We start from the raw sequence: 16,780 nt of genomic DNA, 5'->3' as shown, positions 1-16,780 counted from the left end.
TTTGATTCCAAGTGGTTACTTCACAACAATCTTCATTGCTACCTTCTAAAGAACAACTAAACTAATAGGAAAGATTTTTAATTTCGTTTATCTACTCCTGTAGAACAGAAAATAGGAAGGGAAACAGAAGGGAAAACAGCAGCATATTTATCTTACCCAGGTAATCACCCATATGTATTTCAACTAATGCAGTCAAGAGTGAACTGAAAACAATCGTGGTATTCACAGAACAAGGGTGTTAAGAGCTGTTCACAGAAACAGAGCCAGAAACAGCACACTGAGCTATATTATAAACTCACACATTTCCCCCTGCAGAATCCTTGGTATTGTCCCCTGGCAACCATAAAAAATGCTAATGCTTTGCTAAGTAACCTGACAGAAAACGCATGTCTACACACCCAGATAAAATTTTCTGTCTGAAATACGCAAGAATTTTACTGTAGTCTTAAACCTGTATTCACAACACTTACTGCTAAATTCAATGGAAAGGAAATGCAGAAAGCATCATCTTTATCTGCCGCACCACTCTCTTTAGGAGCATAGTTAAAGGAAGGTAGATGCAATGATATAGGTCTCTTAAATGCTTCAGGGTCTTCTTTTACAGATTTTTATTGGGTTTTTCTCCCCACATCTTCTGAATGGATTTAAATGACCTCAAGAGAATAAGCTAATTAAGTGTGAAGAGTTATTTTGCGGGTATATGCACCTTGCCAAAAGCAGCAGTCATAATATAAAGACAAAACTCAAAAGCTGTAATCAGAAGCTTATCAAAAGTTAATCTATTACAGATATCAGAAAATATGCTGAAACATTATATTAAAAAAAATAATATAAATAAGCAAGCATTCTCTGGTGTATTGGCATAAAAACAGAGCTAATCAATGATGTAACTAACAAATCCAGTTTTAAACATTTCCCCTAAATGCATTTAATATTCAAACACAGAAGAAAACCAATAATTTTTAATTGTTAAACACATTGCATTTAAAACCTTTTTTTAACTACAAGGGGTTTTCCTCTTAAGAAAAAATGGTAGGTTGTTATTTATTCTTGAAAATTCAAAAACTTTTTAAGAAGCAAGAGTTACATCACACTTGCTGTGAAGAATAAGCAGAGCTATTATTATTTTTTAACATAAAGAGTAGTTTAAAATAAAAATTGGAAGATCTTAGGATAACAACTTTATCTTGTTTCACTACTAAAGGAGCAACATTAAGTACAGAACTTTCTCCTCCTATTGCTCCGAAGCTTTCACACGGACAGCAAGATTCCTCTCAAATACAGATTATGCTTATTTCTCTTCACTTGCCACAGCCCTGTTCCTTTTTCTACCCATCTCACACCAGGGGCATAGAGAATAGCAGTAATATCTGCTGAATATCTTGATGTAACCACCATAAGTGAAATTTACACTGTATAAAAACTTAAAGATATGGATATATCCTTTGAGATGACTTTTCATCTAGCTATATATACATGGATCGAAATGGATATATAACACACACACATCTACAAATCTATGTATTAGTCATTACATTTATGTAATGTTACAAACAATCACTCCGCAGGACTGAAAAACCCATCAGATGTTTGCATAGCAAATTGCATTGCCAAAGTCAGTCAAGGTCATCAGTTTTCCTTTACTCTCCCTCTCTGTGGCCACAGCCATGCTGTACAGCGTTTACAGATGGAAGGTTTAAAAACAAGTCATACAATGGCTTGGATGAGCTGAAAAGCTGTCTCACCCCTCAAAACAAGCATTAATAATAATTTAATAATAATTAACACTGAAGAGAGCTTAAAAGGGCATTTTAGAAAAAAGTTCAAAGATGTAAGAAAGAGCGCACATCACATAAAAACCACCACAAAATCACCTTACCTTATAATAAATGGGACAAATGGTGCCATGCTGAGTGCTGAGTAAGTACCATCCATTGGAGATGGATAAAGCCTTCCGAGGATTAAAAGCAAAAGGAACAGGCTTGGATGGATTTTCAGCTCTTCAGCTTCACTAAATAAAAAAATGGTAAGAAGCATTTGGTGAAAAAAGCATCCTCCTCCATGCTAGTCTTGAGACCTTTCCACACACAATACCTTCTGTGTTTCTGGTTCAAGGAGGTACACTAGGCTGATCATTACAAGAATGTGCAAACCCTGCTGGGATCAAACATGGCATCCAGTTCTCCTACAGCACCACTGGGGACCCCTGTATGAAGGCACGTAAGGCTGTGCCGCCTTTGCTTTCCTACATTAACCCAGGCCTCCTTTATTCCTAATACAGTGACCTGTCTTCGCTTTTAAGTAATATTAAAAACCATCGTAGATAACGTCACTCTAGAAACTCAGAAACTGAGAAAGCTGAATTAGAAAAAGATGGTTTTAAAAAAGTGTCTCTTTTTTAGTCTGGAAGGGAATGCGTATTTATTAAATAGCAGGCTTTATTAAAGAATAGTTCTTGTCATTGACACCAAGTGGCTACTAGTCATACTGTAAAAACAATCAGAAATCCAAGTCAAAATCAACACTTCTTGATTTAGTTAATGATTAATGGTAACATACAAGCCTTAATATGCATGGAAAAAAGCATTCAAGGCCAGTATCTCAGGCAGCAGCTTTCCATCTTTTTCAGTTAAAAGAATTCCCAAAATTTTCCAGTGACGACACTGGCACCTTTCAAAATGTCAAGTAAAGCAGACTGCTGTGTGGAATATATACACCCTCTTTTCTCAGAGCAGCAACTGCAAAACATGCAACAACTGGTGAAACTTCTGCTCCCAAGTATCCACCTCAGGCCCGCTGCCCATAAATCAGCTGCTGAACTTCCGCTGTTTATACCACAGCATTTTAAGAAGAAACAAAGCCAGCACTGGTTTACTTTACAAGTTCATGAACCTGGGGGTAACAGCATCAGTGTCATCCCAAACGATATCATCTGCATTGATCAAATTGGAGTTCTAAGCCACCATTTGTGGAGTCCTTAAGAAGAGCTCAAGGACCTTCCTCAGAGTCAGTGTTCATTTAGGTTTATATTAGGCCTACGACCCCGTTATCACTTTAAAATGTTAGGAAGTCTCATTGTTAAACATGAGACAGTCAAACACCCGGTTTCTGTCTTTCCCTGAAAAAATACACATTCTTTAACATATGATCCTAGGAATGTGGCAACTACTAATTACTCAACAGTAGCTCATACTCCACAGACTTACTGTAATGTGCAAAAGTTATAGGAAAAATAACTCAGCAGCAGACACTAGTAGAACTGTATTGTTTCAAGAAGCACTGATGAAAAGAACAGCATTAGGGTGTATGTGACAAGTCAGTTTAACCTTTTCACTGCACTTTATATTTCTAAGCTTTCTCTTACCTGTTCAAAGTATTGGTTACAGCCTCCAACTGCTTGAGAAGGAAAGGATAAAGACTTGGAAACCAAGAGAAAAACTCCCTTCCTGTCATTCTGCAGAAGGGAACGAAGAAGAGTTACAATTCACATTCTACAGTAATTAGTTGCACTCAAATTACCAGTTTACTTGTTGGATATCTGATGCTACAGTGATGTCAGAGAGCTGGAAAAACCATCACACATGATGCATTCCTTTTAAAGAAGGCACAATGTTTTCATCAAAAAAGATGATACAGAGTCATTTACACAAGTAACTCTGTACGTGTGCATACTAACACTTTGTCAGCTAAACTGGTCAGGCCTTTTTGGGGAAAAAGGATTGTAGCCCTTTAATCACACACACAAAAGAGATACAGCAGCTTAAATTCTGGCACCATTTTAACAACATTCTGCTTTAACAAGGGAAGACTACACTTGCTTTAGTATGGCTTGTACTAAATAGCTAATAAAGTATATTTAATAGGCATGTACTAACAGATGCTCATATTTTACTGACACTGCAAAGCATCTCAGAATAGTAATTCACAGACCTGTAAAACAGAGTGACGGAAGCATTTGACCTTCTGTTAGCCCTCTACACAGTGCTGCCTCCAGCACATGGCAGTGGTGGCACTTCCAGGCCATGTTTTCAATTGTGTAGATGGAGCAACCACATTTAAAACAGAGCAATCTACCAATACCTACTGAACTCATCCCTAGCCAGAGTTAATAAGGCAGCATAGTTCAAACCACAAGAGAAAATCAATCCAAGCTAAAAAGAGGTAAGTAGAAATCTTCTGTATTTGTTTGTTTTATAATCTTCTGATCAGATAAAGGATGGCTTCCTGGTTTATAGGAAACCATTTAGCATTGTCTAATCAAGAACCACTTAAATGTTACAGTGGAGAGGTTCTAATTAGACATACGTGGTATGCAGATAAAACAGACTTCCTTCAAAAAAAAAAAAAAAAACAAACAAAAAAACAGGCTACCCATTTAGAAGAAGAAAGCCAACTGAACAATTTGCTTGCCACATGATCAACCAAGATAAATAAGTACATATTAGCACGACTCCAATGCAGAGCTTCCAACAAGCAGACAGATCCAGGTCTAGAAACATAACAATGAGACTGCAAGTTTGAAAGCATGTAAAAATAAGCATACAAAACCCCCAAATCATGCAAGAGTAAATCAGCACATGGGAAGCATCAGCAGAGCTTCTTCCAGCACTCAGCTAACATAACATGCTTTAGCCACAGGCCACAGAATAAACACAGCAAAACCAGATTGCTAGATGGAAACAAATGTTCCAAGAGGTAGGGCAAGCTTCCCTTAGGCACATAAGAACAGTACAGTGAACTGCTGTAACTAAGGGCATGACCAAGGACTTTGCAGTAGCTGTTCTATCTGCAAAAAAAATTTCAGTTAAAAAAAGCATTCAAACTGTGAGTGAATATAAATTGAAGCACAAACGAGGATGGTTTAAAAACATCAGTGCTGATAACCACTGGTTATTTAAGCAGAAAACACCCATGTAATTTCTTTTAACAGCTTCTTCAAAACAACTTCAATTTTTTTTCCACATACATTATACAGCAAACTGAAGATGCAAAGCCAGAGACAGCACAAAACGTAAGCTCTAAGTGTATCAAATGAAATAGCCTGTCTTGCTGTTGAGTTTTCATACATAAACATCAAGAACTCTATATTAAAAAAAAAAAAAAATCAATGAAAAATGCTGTGACACCATCACCTCTCGTGCCACACTGTGCATCAAGCAAAAGCAGAATTGAGGTTAAGTATCCTATGGAATGGACAGCCATTGGTTAGAGGCTTGAAAGGACCATATGCAACTAGCGTTTCACACAAGTATTTTTAAGACGCCCATTTTTAATGTATTAAAAATTCAGTGGCCAAGTTTGAATCGGTATTAAATAATGGAAATTAACATCCTTACAATGCCTAGAAATTCTTTGAAATTAGTGTGGTTTTAGGAATCTTTTTGATAGGGAAACAAAATGCTAACTACCAAAGTGGGTAACTTACACAATCTCCCACTTGGTTTACTGCTCCATAAGCTACATGAGGTGAAAGAGCAGTCTAATCAAAACCATTAATCAGCAGTACCTGCAGAAAAGATGTCCAAAGGCACTTTCAGGGAAGAAAAAAGAAAGAAAAGAAAAAAAAAAAAAAAAAAAGGTGACACAACGGTCTGAGCTGACTGGTTGTCAAGGGATGATTTTCTTCCAGTTCAGAGAGGAAACAAGAAACAGTACAAATTAGCACAAGTGCTGCAAAATGAAAAGGTGTTCTCAAAAACACAGAGCACAGACTTAACTGTGAATCCGCTACCTGGGGATGTCAAGGCAGGGAGATGTGCAACTGCAGAACGAGCAGAAAGCAAAACAGCCAGATTGAGTACAACAGAGGTATTTAGTTATTTTGTTTTTGATTACTGACCATGCTTGTTGCTCCTGGAAACATGTATGTACTATTAGGCACACACAAGTATTTGTGTACAGGAACTGTGACTGGAACACCAAAAAAATGCAATGGTTCTGCTTTTCAAAAATGTTCATGACACTAAGCCACATATTTTCTATGAATTTCATCAAAAACTACACTGCTTTGAAAAATAGATTTTAAGATTTGGCTAATGCATGTTAGTGATAGAAACACACTTACGCACGTGCACACACACACAAATGTGAGTTAGGCTTTGTAAGTAATAAACTATCCATATCTTTAAAAGAAGATAAGTCCTTAACATACCTATAAAGGAACAGATCAACTAAGTGTGAGCTAAAACAATCAAAAAAATACTGCTGACACTTTCGTGGAACAAACTTCTCCCTGCTTTTCTAAAACATCTGACATGGAATTATAGGTTTAAATTAAAAATATAAATAACTGTCTTCTCATTAGTCACTGACACATTCAAACAGAGGCTTTTCACTATGTAGCTACCATAATTAAATCCTTAAAACCAACATTTTTCAGATCACAGGATTTTACATCTACTCACCCTAAAACAAGTTTATAAGAGAAGTAACTGGGAAGAGCCTTAAGACACCAGTATTTTTCCCCACATCCTGCTGAAATTATTTTTATATTGTTTCAGAGCTCATCGTTGACAGTACATTCAAGCACAGGCTCTATAACAGTATTTTCTTTTTTCCTGTTAGTAACCCAAAGTAGGAGAATTTCACAATCCAGAATTTCAAATGGGATTACTGAGACCTAAACAATGGACTAGTGGAAGGTTATTTACTGAAATAGGGAGCATGGTAATGAAATACAAAAGTTATCAGTGGGCTTGTGATGCTTACAATAAAATCCCTCTCCCCAGTGTAAAATGACATTTAAGTATATCATTTAAATGATGTTTGATATCAAAAAGTTGAGAGATAAACCAACAGAAGTACTTACATCCTCCTAAATTAACTTGTAAAAATAGTTTGCAAAACTGTATACACACAGAATGCTGTGGTACATAAAAAGGAAGACACAATATTTACAACTCACTCTACAGTTTAACAATGTTCATGCGTTGTCATAGGTAAGTAACTCTGCAGAAAAGCCAGACTAAATTTGAGTACAACCCATTCCCAAAAGGTTCCATTTTGATGGCTAGAGACTGCAGTCATGTTTAGCATTTTTCAGAAGACAGACTGACAAAGAGTGTTTACATAGAAGGGGAGACACACGTGAGTTTCTTTCCCATTTTAACTCAGGTTTCCTACCTGAAGAGATGTTCCATTAACAAAACACAGACATACAGAGGTATGTATGTACCATGCTATACAGAATCAAGCTACACCCAGCACTCCTAACTATTCTCTGCATGACCTTGAATCAAACAAACTCTTTCCTATTTTTGTCTGCCCCAGACAGGGGGAAGAAGGTTGGGATGACAGCAAGAAAGATACTTCACAGAATAAAGAGTTCATATAAATAGACAAGAAGTTATTCTGAAGGCATGTGATGCTACAAAGGATAGAATTTAATTCTTAGCAGTAAGCATTTGGAAGACAACAGTGAATCACAGCTAAGTTACCAAAAAAAAAAATAATCAGCAACTGTAGTAGTAAAACTTAATTTAAAAAAAAAAAGACATAACAAAAGAGGACTGTAAATCTATAAAACTAAGGGAAGCAAACTGCAAATCTCTATAAAATTTAAGGAAATGTCTAATTTAATTTATTTTAAGCATGAACAGCAATCTAGTTTGTAATGCTTCTTTCAGAAAAAAGCAAAAACCAGTTTTACTTTCCTCTGAAATTACCTAAATCTGCCTAAATAACCTAAATAACCACCCTTATTATACTCTTGATTGTCAGTAGTTCTACCATTCATTTAGCACTGCTTTTTGGCTTTATCACTTTTCTGAGTAGAACTTGGGGTTGAAGACATTCAGTATCATCAAACTTCTAAAACCAAATTCATAAATGCCACTGAAATCTGTGACACCTCTGGTCACGATACATTATGTTTGTCTGAGTAGCAACTTGATGCTACATAATGCAAGGGTAAGTATCTATGTTTAAACAGCTAGCATCTTTATAAATAACTATTCCACCTTTATGCATAATGAGTGTGAATTATTCAACTTCATTTAAAGAAATACATTTAAGAATAAAACTATGGATGTTACAGTGTTCTTTTTTTAAGCTGTGTTGTGCACTTAAGAGAATATTGTAGATTAAAACCATGCTGTGACACTAGGGCGTATGTATCATTTTACTGCAACATGTGTCAAAGATTACCTGTTTCTGTTCTTTCATTTATTTTTCAGAACTGAAGGCTTTATAACCTTGTATGCTGCTTTTAGTAACTGACAAGTTAAAGAACATTTGCAGTAAACATGCTCATATTTGAGTATAGCATAGGTGGGATATAGAAACAATGAATCTGAGGGCACTAAGGGTATCTAGTGCTTTTTTTGAACATAAATACTGCTAACAGATCATCTGACAAATAAATGTCAGACTGGTGACAGGAGAAATAAGAATACTATTTTAAAAATGGAAAAACAGATTTGGAATGTGAAAAAAAACCAATATAGACTGATGTATTTTGAAAGACCAAGACCAAGAATGTAGTTTTTCATGAAGCCCTCTTCATTTAAAACATTTAAAAACCAGGACTGAATTTGGCAAGACTGTCACTCAAAATGACAGACATATAAAGATAATCCACATTTTACATATTTGTTTCTTTTGCCTTCATTAAACTATGAAAAAACCCCACCGTGCAGCTCAACTAACCTAACTTGACTAGGTTTTAACTGCCCATTTTGACATTCATATTCTTTCCCCAGCCCTTATCACCTGTTAAGTGGTTAGATTCTGTATCAAAACATATGAAATTTATTTCCCTATTAACAAAGATAAACTTCAGAAGCATAAACTTAAAATAAGTAGAAAATATTTTTTTCAACTATACGAAAAAGACCAAGGAAAAAAAATGTATGACATGCTTTTATACTGAGGTTATGATAAAGACCAAAACTAATTCAGAAATGCTTTAAGAATTAAATGATTTCTTTTTTTCCCTTAAACAGCACTAAAGATTATGAGTCAACTGCATTTCATGCAGGACGGCTAACAACAATAAAGGTACAAAATCCAGAAATTTTACTAACTAAAGGGGAATCAAAACTCAAAAGAATTTAACACATTCAACTCAAAGGATAATTTCTTATCTTGGATTTTCGAACATAGCAAGACAGCATAATATACAACTAGGGAAACAAATATTTAACAATTTAAATTATACAAAAGTGCTGGTAGGGAGAACAATTCAGAAAACTACAGACCTTTATTCTGGCCTCAAGAATATATAGAAACTTAGGGAAAAAAAAAACTTGTAAAAGACAACAGTTACAGATAAAGGTGTAAGATAAAATGGAACGAAGTGCAATGTGCAAAACTATTAGAAACTACATCATGCCAACCTAACCCCTACCTCATCCAAGAATGGTAAAGGTATTTCTAGACAAAGGAAATAACATTCAAGAGATCTGTTTGACTAGAACTTATCTCAACAAACAAAATGTTTGAAATCTACACTTTTTTTACTCAAAATTTACTTCAAAGTAAAAAGCAGGGCAGCGGCTCTGAGGAAAAAGCTCAGAGCAGAGATAAACCCCATGGGCTTCCTGTGAGACACAGAAAACAGCAGGAAGCAGACAACATCCCGCATGGTAGTCTGAGGAAACACCTACACGAGGTCCACAGCGAAACTACAGTTTCAGTTAAACAGACGAAACCCTACTGTAATCTCCATGAGCGACAGTAAAATACTTGATACACTGCAACGAGGGTATGCTATTACATAAAATGGGTAAGCTAGAGAAGGAACAGGACTTCACAAAGACCCAGAAAGAACACGTCAAGTCAGTTATTGGTGGACCGATATTGTTGGGACCAATATTATTATTATTATTAGTTTAATTGAAGACCACAGTAAAAGAAGTTATGAGTGTGACAATGAAAATCCATCTATGAAACAAAAGTTACAAGATGCTGTCTGTAGGGAGGGAAGATTCAAACACTATGGAACAAAACTGGGTATCTTGAAGACCCGAATACTAGAAGAAAATCAAATTAATAGCAGATAAAAAAACTGCATATATGAGGACTAATGAAAAAATGTGTTACAGCTTAGAAGGTCTCCAGCTGGAAACTGCAAAAGGATCCAAGCATATGAGTTGGTACTTTGGATCCCTCATCAAGAGGACAAAGTGCAGATGTGGTTCTGTCACACATCAGCCCTGATACAGTCAGTACGGACAAGGAAGTACTAAAGCCACCCTCCAACAATCAAGACAGACATAAACTGGAATAACTCACAGCTAGCTCCCAGTTAAAAGAGACACTTAAAAAAAGCTGCTCGTATGACTAAGGGAATAGAAAGCAAATTTGCTGAGAGGAGATTTAAAACCTCAACTTGTTTTGTCTGGCAAAATTAACACAGAGGGGACATATGACTGGCATCCACAACTACCTCAAGGGAAGAATCAGGAGGGAAAATAATTATTTAAAATAAAGGACAATGCTGGCATAAGAACAAATGAGCATTAAATGGCCATAAACAAATACACATTGCAAGTTCAGTTTCTAATGATCAAAGCAGCAAGATTCTTGAGAAGTTTTACTTGAGAAGGTGGCATTCAGGGAGTCTTCCTGCAGAAATAATGGGGAAAAGCAAACTTTTTAAGATGCACCAGCAGGACCACTACTACCATGTGCTCCCGTGATTCTGTGACAGGCTGATCTGCATGGAAAATCCAACCCTTTCTTCAACACATGCAGTTCAACTGGTGCTTAACTGTTGCTGATAAGAATTATATAAAGATTAGCGACCTGTAATTTTCAAATCTCACCCCTGACATCAACCAGACTAAGACTATGTGCTAGCAGATTCCAAAATGCATGCTAGATTAGTATGAAAAACTTTCTAGAACTTCCTTTCTGAAGTTCCAGGCACTCAGTGATCACCCTTAAGAACTTGCCTGTATTTTTAAACAAAACTGAAGTCTGCAGTGTGTTTCTGAAAGGGTGAACAGGTGGCTCACACCTTCTTAAAAAAAAAAAAAAAACAACTCCAAAAAAATTGCAGTTTTCACTTGACTTGAAGTTAGAGGAGGAGAACCTTAAATTTATCCTAAAGTGACCCCATTATGGTCAGGTCAAGGAGGTAATCTGCAAATTCCAAGGCAAGCACCATAACTGGCATTTGGGAAGAGAGTGTACATGCTACTTGAAAGGCTCCAAACTTGCCAGGTTTCAGTTTCACATCCATAAAGAAGTAATTGACAGCAAAACCAACATAAAGGAACTTGTCCCTAAATGCACAAAGAATCCAAAAATGGCGAACATTCCAATAGACGAAACTCAAACAGATTTTTGACGATTGATAAAACAATTCTCACAGTTCTAAAACTATTCTTGGAATCTGCTCGTTCTTATTTTTTAGGGAAAGCAGTTAAGCTACATTTCTATTAAGGCAAACAACTTTAAAATGGACTAGAAAAATGCTGTACTCAAACAGGTTCAGCTTCACTCGGCTTTCAAAGCTGGGAAGCTGAGAGAGTACAACTTGGATAAAGGAAGCATTTGGGCTGGACCACCAGGCCCAAAGGGTATCAGTGGTGCCGCATTTGGTTGTTGGCTGGTAACCAGTGGAATCCTCCACATCCCCTGACATCCCTCAACATTTTTATCAACTAGGTTGACGAGATAGAAAGCAACCTCTGCAGATCTGCAGGCATCACTGAATTAGGGGGAGTAGCTGAAACACCAGACAGCAGAAGTTCAGTCCAGACAAACCTTGAGAAACTTGAGTCTTGGGCCAACAGAAACCTCATGCTGTTCAACAAAGAGAATGCAAAAGTTTGCACCTGGGCTGAATAACCCTGAGCATCAGTACAGGCTGAAAGCCATCTGGCTCAGTCACAGCCCCATGGGATAGGACCTGGGGGTTGCAGTGGATGCCAAGCTCTGTTTGGGCCAACGGCACATCCTCACTGTAAACCAGGCAAACGACATACAGGACTATGTCCATTAGGATAAATGCGGCAGCAGATCAAGGGAAGTTCCTAGCCTCCTCTACCTCGCACAGTGAATCCTCGATCCAGTTTTGGGTTACCAGGTTCAGAAGAGGTTAGAAGAACCAGGAGAGGGTCCAGCAAACCGCTGCTCAGATGGACATGGCCTAGAGTACATGCACTGTGAGAACAAACTGAAGGAGCCAGGTTTGTTGTGTTTGACAAAGAGGAGGTCCAGGGAAGATCCAACTGCAGCCTACAACGACTTGAAGGAATCAAAGATTAGAGAGCTAAACTTCTTGTAGTAGTTGCAGATGGTACAAATCATAGCTTGGGAGTTTTAAATTGGCCAATAGGAAAAAAGGGAATGAAGCACTGAAACATGTTACTCAGAGGCTCCATCTCTGGAGGATTTTAACTCATCCAAAGTCACTGCTGACCTGATCAAGTGTTGCTAACGATCATGCTTTGAAAAAGAATCAAGGAAACAGGATCAAGAAATCCTTTTACAGTTTCTATGATTCCATTTAGCTACCTCCCACTCCATCACCATGGTTCTAACCTTGTCTTCTTAACAGATCAGTGGTTTTCTGGTCTTCCTGTATTTGTTTGCCATTACTACCTACTGCAATTACACTAAGCAATAGCTGCTACTAAGAACAACAAAATTCTTGAGATTTACCTGGTCTTTGATCATGAAATAAAAATAACTGCTTACATATATTTTTTAAAAATTCAGAAATAGTATATATTTATAAAAGCTCTTGATTAGCAGTCCCTCTGGACGTCAACCAGAGAATCATCTCCATTCTGACTAAGAGATAGAGACAACAGCAACAGAAAAGGTTTTTTAGAAATGTAAATATATATAAATTTTAAGAGTTTGCTTCAGATAATTTTGTTTTAAAGAACATACCTAAAAAATTCCTGAATCCTGTCCCAGCACTCACGATAAGCTCCTTTCAAACATTTCACATGCAGAAGAGAATTTTGGTGCTCCCACAAAAGAAAAAGAAATGGCCATGTAATTTTGGGGCGAGGCTTGAAAAACCACAATGAAACCTGGAAAAAACAATTAGAAAACAACTGGTGCAATACATCAGCTAATGAGCCCAAGAGCAAGGGTATAAAAGATGATTGCATACTTGTTTTTCTAACATGATACAGGACACCTCTTCAGTGACAAGGGACAACTTTTCTATAACCACATCAAGTTAGTTACAAAAAACAATTCAGATTTCTTTTTTACCCCAAATGAAATGCAAAGCACTATGAAGGGGAAAGAAGAATCATTATAAAGTGGTGGGATCTGCACCTTCAATAAAGAGGTGGTGACTCTGCATCTTCAATAAATCTAACATTTGTTTTGTTAAGAATTAGAAAATACTTAAATCCTAGAACAGTAAGCAAAATAGTTTAAGTTCACTGACTTGAAAAAACATTCTTTTATGCTACACAGCCCTAAAACAAATACTTAAAAGGAACTAAGAATATGCCACTCTATCTTGGTTATCATTTTCTTTCGGATAGAAGTGCTAGAATAAACATTCTTACTAGTTTACATTGCTGTGTTTTTATGAGGTTAATAACTGAACTGTCAATCAAGGCCTGTATAAATACAGTAGTTAAATACCTTCTGCTTTAGAAGCACTTTTATTTACAAGAAAGCTAGCCAAGATTTCCAAAGGACTGCATGGTCTGGTTTGCTTTGATCTCTTTTAAGTACAAGTCTCTTTATACCTCTTGTTTTGCTATTTATTATACCCTTTGTATAATCAGGTACGGAAAGAGCACCTGTGTAGAACAAATACTTCAGGAAAAGTGTGACTTAGAGGAAAAATTATGCAACACACAGTTCACTAAAATAACTTGTGAAGTCCTCTTCCAAGAGTACTTTTGTTGCTATACTAGCAAGAAAAGTAAGTGTACAAGGGGCTCAGAATAAAAACAGGGGAATATCACTTAAACCCAACATCACAGATACAACCTGATAGCTGTATCAACACATTAATCAACACTCAACTTCTATATACATGCACAAACATGTTAGTATATATGCATGTATATAAAAGTATATATAAAACAAGTATTTTTACCTTTTTTAGAAAGTTAACTGTGTATATGCATGAGTGTGCATATGCGCATACACATGCATGTATACACACACATATAAAGAGATATGTATGTATCTCTAGAGAGCCACCAAGAACTCTGTTTAACCACTACCTATATAACTAGTATCTGTAATCTCTTGCCACAAAAAAAAAAAAAAAAAAAAAAATAATCTTGCCCCAAACAACCCACATACTTTCTGTCTGGAATCATTCTGTGAAAAGTAACTGCTTTTTTACTTAGTATGGTGAAGCTAATGAATAAGGGATGTGTACATTATGCATGGAATTGCATGCCAGAAAAAAATTACATCAAAAAAACCCCAGAAAAATTACATCAATTCATTTTAATGAAAACTTTTATAACTACAACAGCAACTAAATTATCTGCTCATATGGTTAGGTTTACAGTAATTTTTCTTTTATTGAACGTATTTCACTCACTCAATAGAAACAAACATTAACATTATGCCCCTAATTTATTTAAAACAAAGGAATGGACTGAAGTCACCTCAGGCCAGCACATACAATGTTAGGATGTTTCACTTTGGGTCAACTTTCATTCAGGTCAGTTTACCACGTTCATCTTCCTATTTTCTAGCTTTGACTTAAGACAGCAGGTTATGAAGATCCTCCCTGTCCAGGAGAGCACAGATACACATTTGCACACAAGGGCTTCAAATATGTGTTTAGGCCCCAGAGATTTAACTGGGATTTCTGTGAGTTAATATTTTTCTGACTCTGTACATACAAGATAGAATCTTGAAGTAAAAATGGTGCTGTAGATTTTTTAGCAGAAATCATATAGACATAAAGCATCCTCAACCTCAAGAACAGTCCACATTTTCTGCTACAGAGGATTTTAGATAGTTTTACATTACACATGTAAAACAAACAGAATAACTAAAGTAGTTAACACAGAGGGAGACTTGTTTTCAATTTGTCTGTTTGTCAAGGAGCTTGTTTTCAATTTGTCTGTTTCTGCACAAAGCTTTCATAAATTTTACCTTCAATTTACAAGTTAATAGAACCTTATCATCATTATTCCTATTATAAAGGCACTTAGAAGCAGGAAGCCTGTTCAAAATTATGTTTAAACAAGCATACTGTTATTGAACTATTAATCAGTAAAAGCCGTAACAGTTATCTGAGTCAGCCTGAACTTTTGCATGTTTTCTTGAGACAGTTCTGAGATTAAGTCTTCTAAATCTGTCAAAGTTAAAAAAAAAAAAAAAAAAAAAAAAAAAAGAGCCAGAGCACTAAAAACAAGAAGTTGAGCAAAATACACGTGGCCCATTTTTGGCAGATAGAACGAGGAGGAATTTCTTTTTAACAAAAACAACCCCCTCACAAGACAATGCACTGCACTAAAAGCTTAATAACTACTTTGCAAGCATTCACTGGAACTAAGGTGGCACAGACGGAACAGCTTGCAAAACGTGGCACAGAAGAAGCTGGAGAAAAAGGACCAGAGGCATTCAAACGGCTCAGTCACCGCGTGAAACCTCACTGTCACTGACCCAGTATTTCAGCTGAAAAGCTGCAACATACCAAGGTTGCCAGAGAAAATCCACTAGGGAATCACCAATAAGAACCAGAATAAAGCGATCCCAATCTTTCCCTCCACAGCATGCGGTCCAAGAGGTACAAAGCTCAGAGGACAGCTTTGTGAATCAAGCCATACTTGCATTTCCCTGCTGGAGCAACACATGAGGCTCAGCACTCTGCTGCCTCACCATGCCCTTCTTGAGGACCCATTGCTGCAGTCAGCATCCTCTCACGTGCAGCTATACCTCAGGTGGCACACAGGACTTCTGCCAGCGGTGTGCCTCCAAATCAGCACGGAGTGTTCATAGGCTACAGTCAATCCGAGTATCACCTCTAGTGAAACCCTCCTAAGGGCTATCCAATTTTATGACACTGATGTGCCATTACAGCTTGACCATATTAGTGCCACCAAAGTTTCTTTCAGCTTATCCCAAAACAGTACTGGCCACTCCTCTGCAGGCAATGCAGACCCATCTCATAAGTCCTACCAGAGTCCAATATGATGCACTGCAAATGTCTAAAACAGTTGCTGTTAAGACTGACAAAAACATCATTGATGTAAGACAGATTTTTCAGCTGTTAAGAAATATTGGAAGTGTGAACCTGCCAGATGTGGAACATTCAACAGGAATTGTGTGCTTACAAAGTATTTTATGTACTTAAACCTACACCTCTAGAGTGGCTTAGTGAAAAGGAAGATATTTCAGATTCATTTAATTTAAGGTTAATATTATGAGAAGAGAGGTTTGCATTAGAACATTCAATTTGTTTTCCTCTAACCCATTGTAGTGTAAAACACAATTTTTTACCAAAAAACTTAGTATTTATACAAAACCTTAATGTTAAGAAAAACTACATACCAATTTAGGAGAAACAAAATCCAACTCAGTGTTACTGAAAGTTGAATATGAACTTTTTCATTTGGTTTTACTCAGTGACTTTGAAGTGTGCAAGCGACCACTTACTGAGAAGTGCTGAACAATCAACCTGCAATAGAACAAAGCAAGCAAAGGGTCGCTGTGCAAGTTGACTGTCTCACAGCCACTAGTGCACCATCAAAACCTGTTCATATCTACATAGTTTTCATCTTAATATAAGTTTCTCCTTTTCAAGTGCTTGACATTGTTGATAGTCATCAACATTTACTGACAGCTACAAATGAAAATAAAAATTTCAAGTAGTACCATCTAG

At 36.7% G+C, this 16,780-nt stretch overlaps 1 protein-coding gene across 7 annotated transcripts in view; it reads right to left on the bottom strand.

The window, feature by feature from the left end:
* Positions 1 to 16,780, bottom strand: part of THADA (THADA armadillo repeat containing) — a 161,697-nt gene that overhangs the window by 100,951 nt on the left and 43,966 nt on the right. For 5 of the 7 annotated variants that reach the window (XM_055815966.1, XM_055815969.1, XM_055815968.1 and 2 more), the window contains exons 27-28: positions 3,365 to 3,454; positions 1,880 to 2,011 (exon numbers count right to left, since the gene is read on the bottom strand). In XM_055815966.1, the coding sequence (XP_055671941.1) occupies positions 1,880 to 2,011; positions 3,365 to 3,454 (222 nt within the window). Of the gene's footprint in view, positions 1 to 1,879; positions 2,012 to 3,364; positions 3,455 to 12,846; positions 12,993 to 16,462; positions 16,577 to 16,780 lie in introns of those variants that run through there. The other 2 variants (XR_008749141.1, XM_055815970.1) reach the window with 2 other exon arrangements.

This window comes from Falco peregrinus, chromosome 11 (genome assembly GCF_023634155.1).
Source record: "Falco peregrinus isolate bFalPer1 chromosome 11, bFalPer1.pri, whole genome shotgun sequence".
Taxonomy (NCBI): Eukaryota; Metazoa; Chordata; class Aves; order Falconiformes; family Falconidae; genus Falco; species Falco peregrinus.
This window is presented reverse-complemented; position numbering and strand designations above follow the sequence as displayed.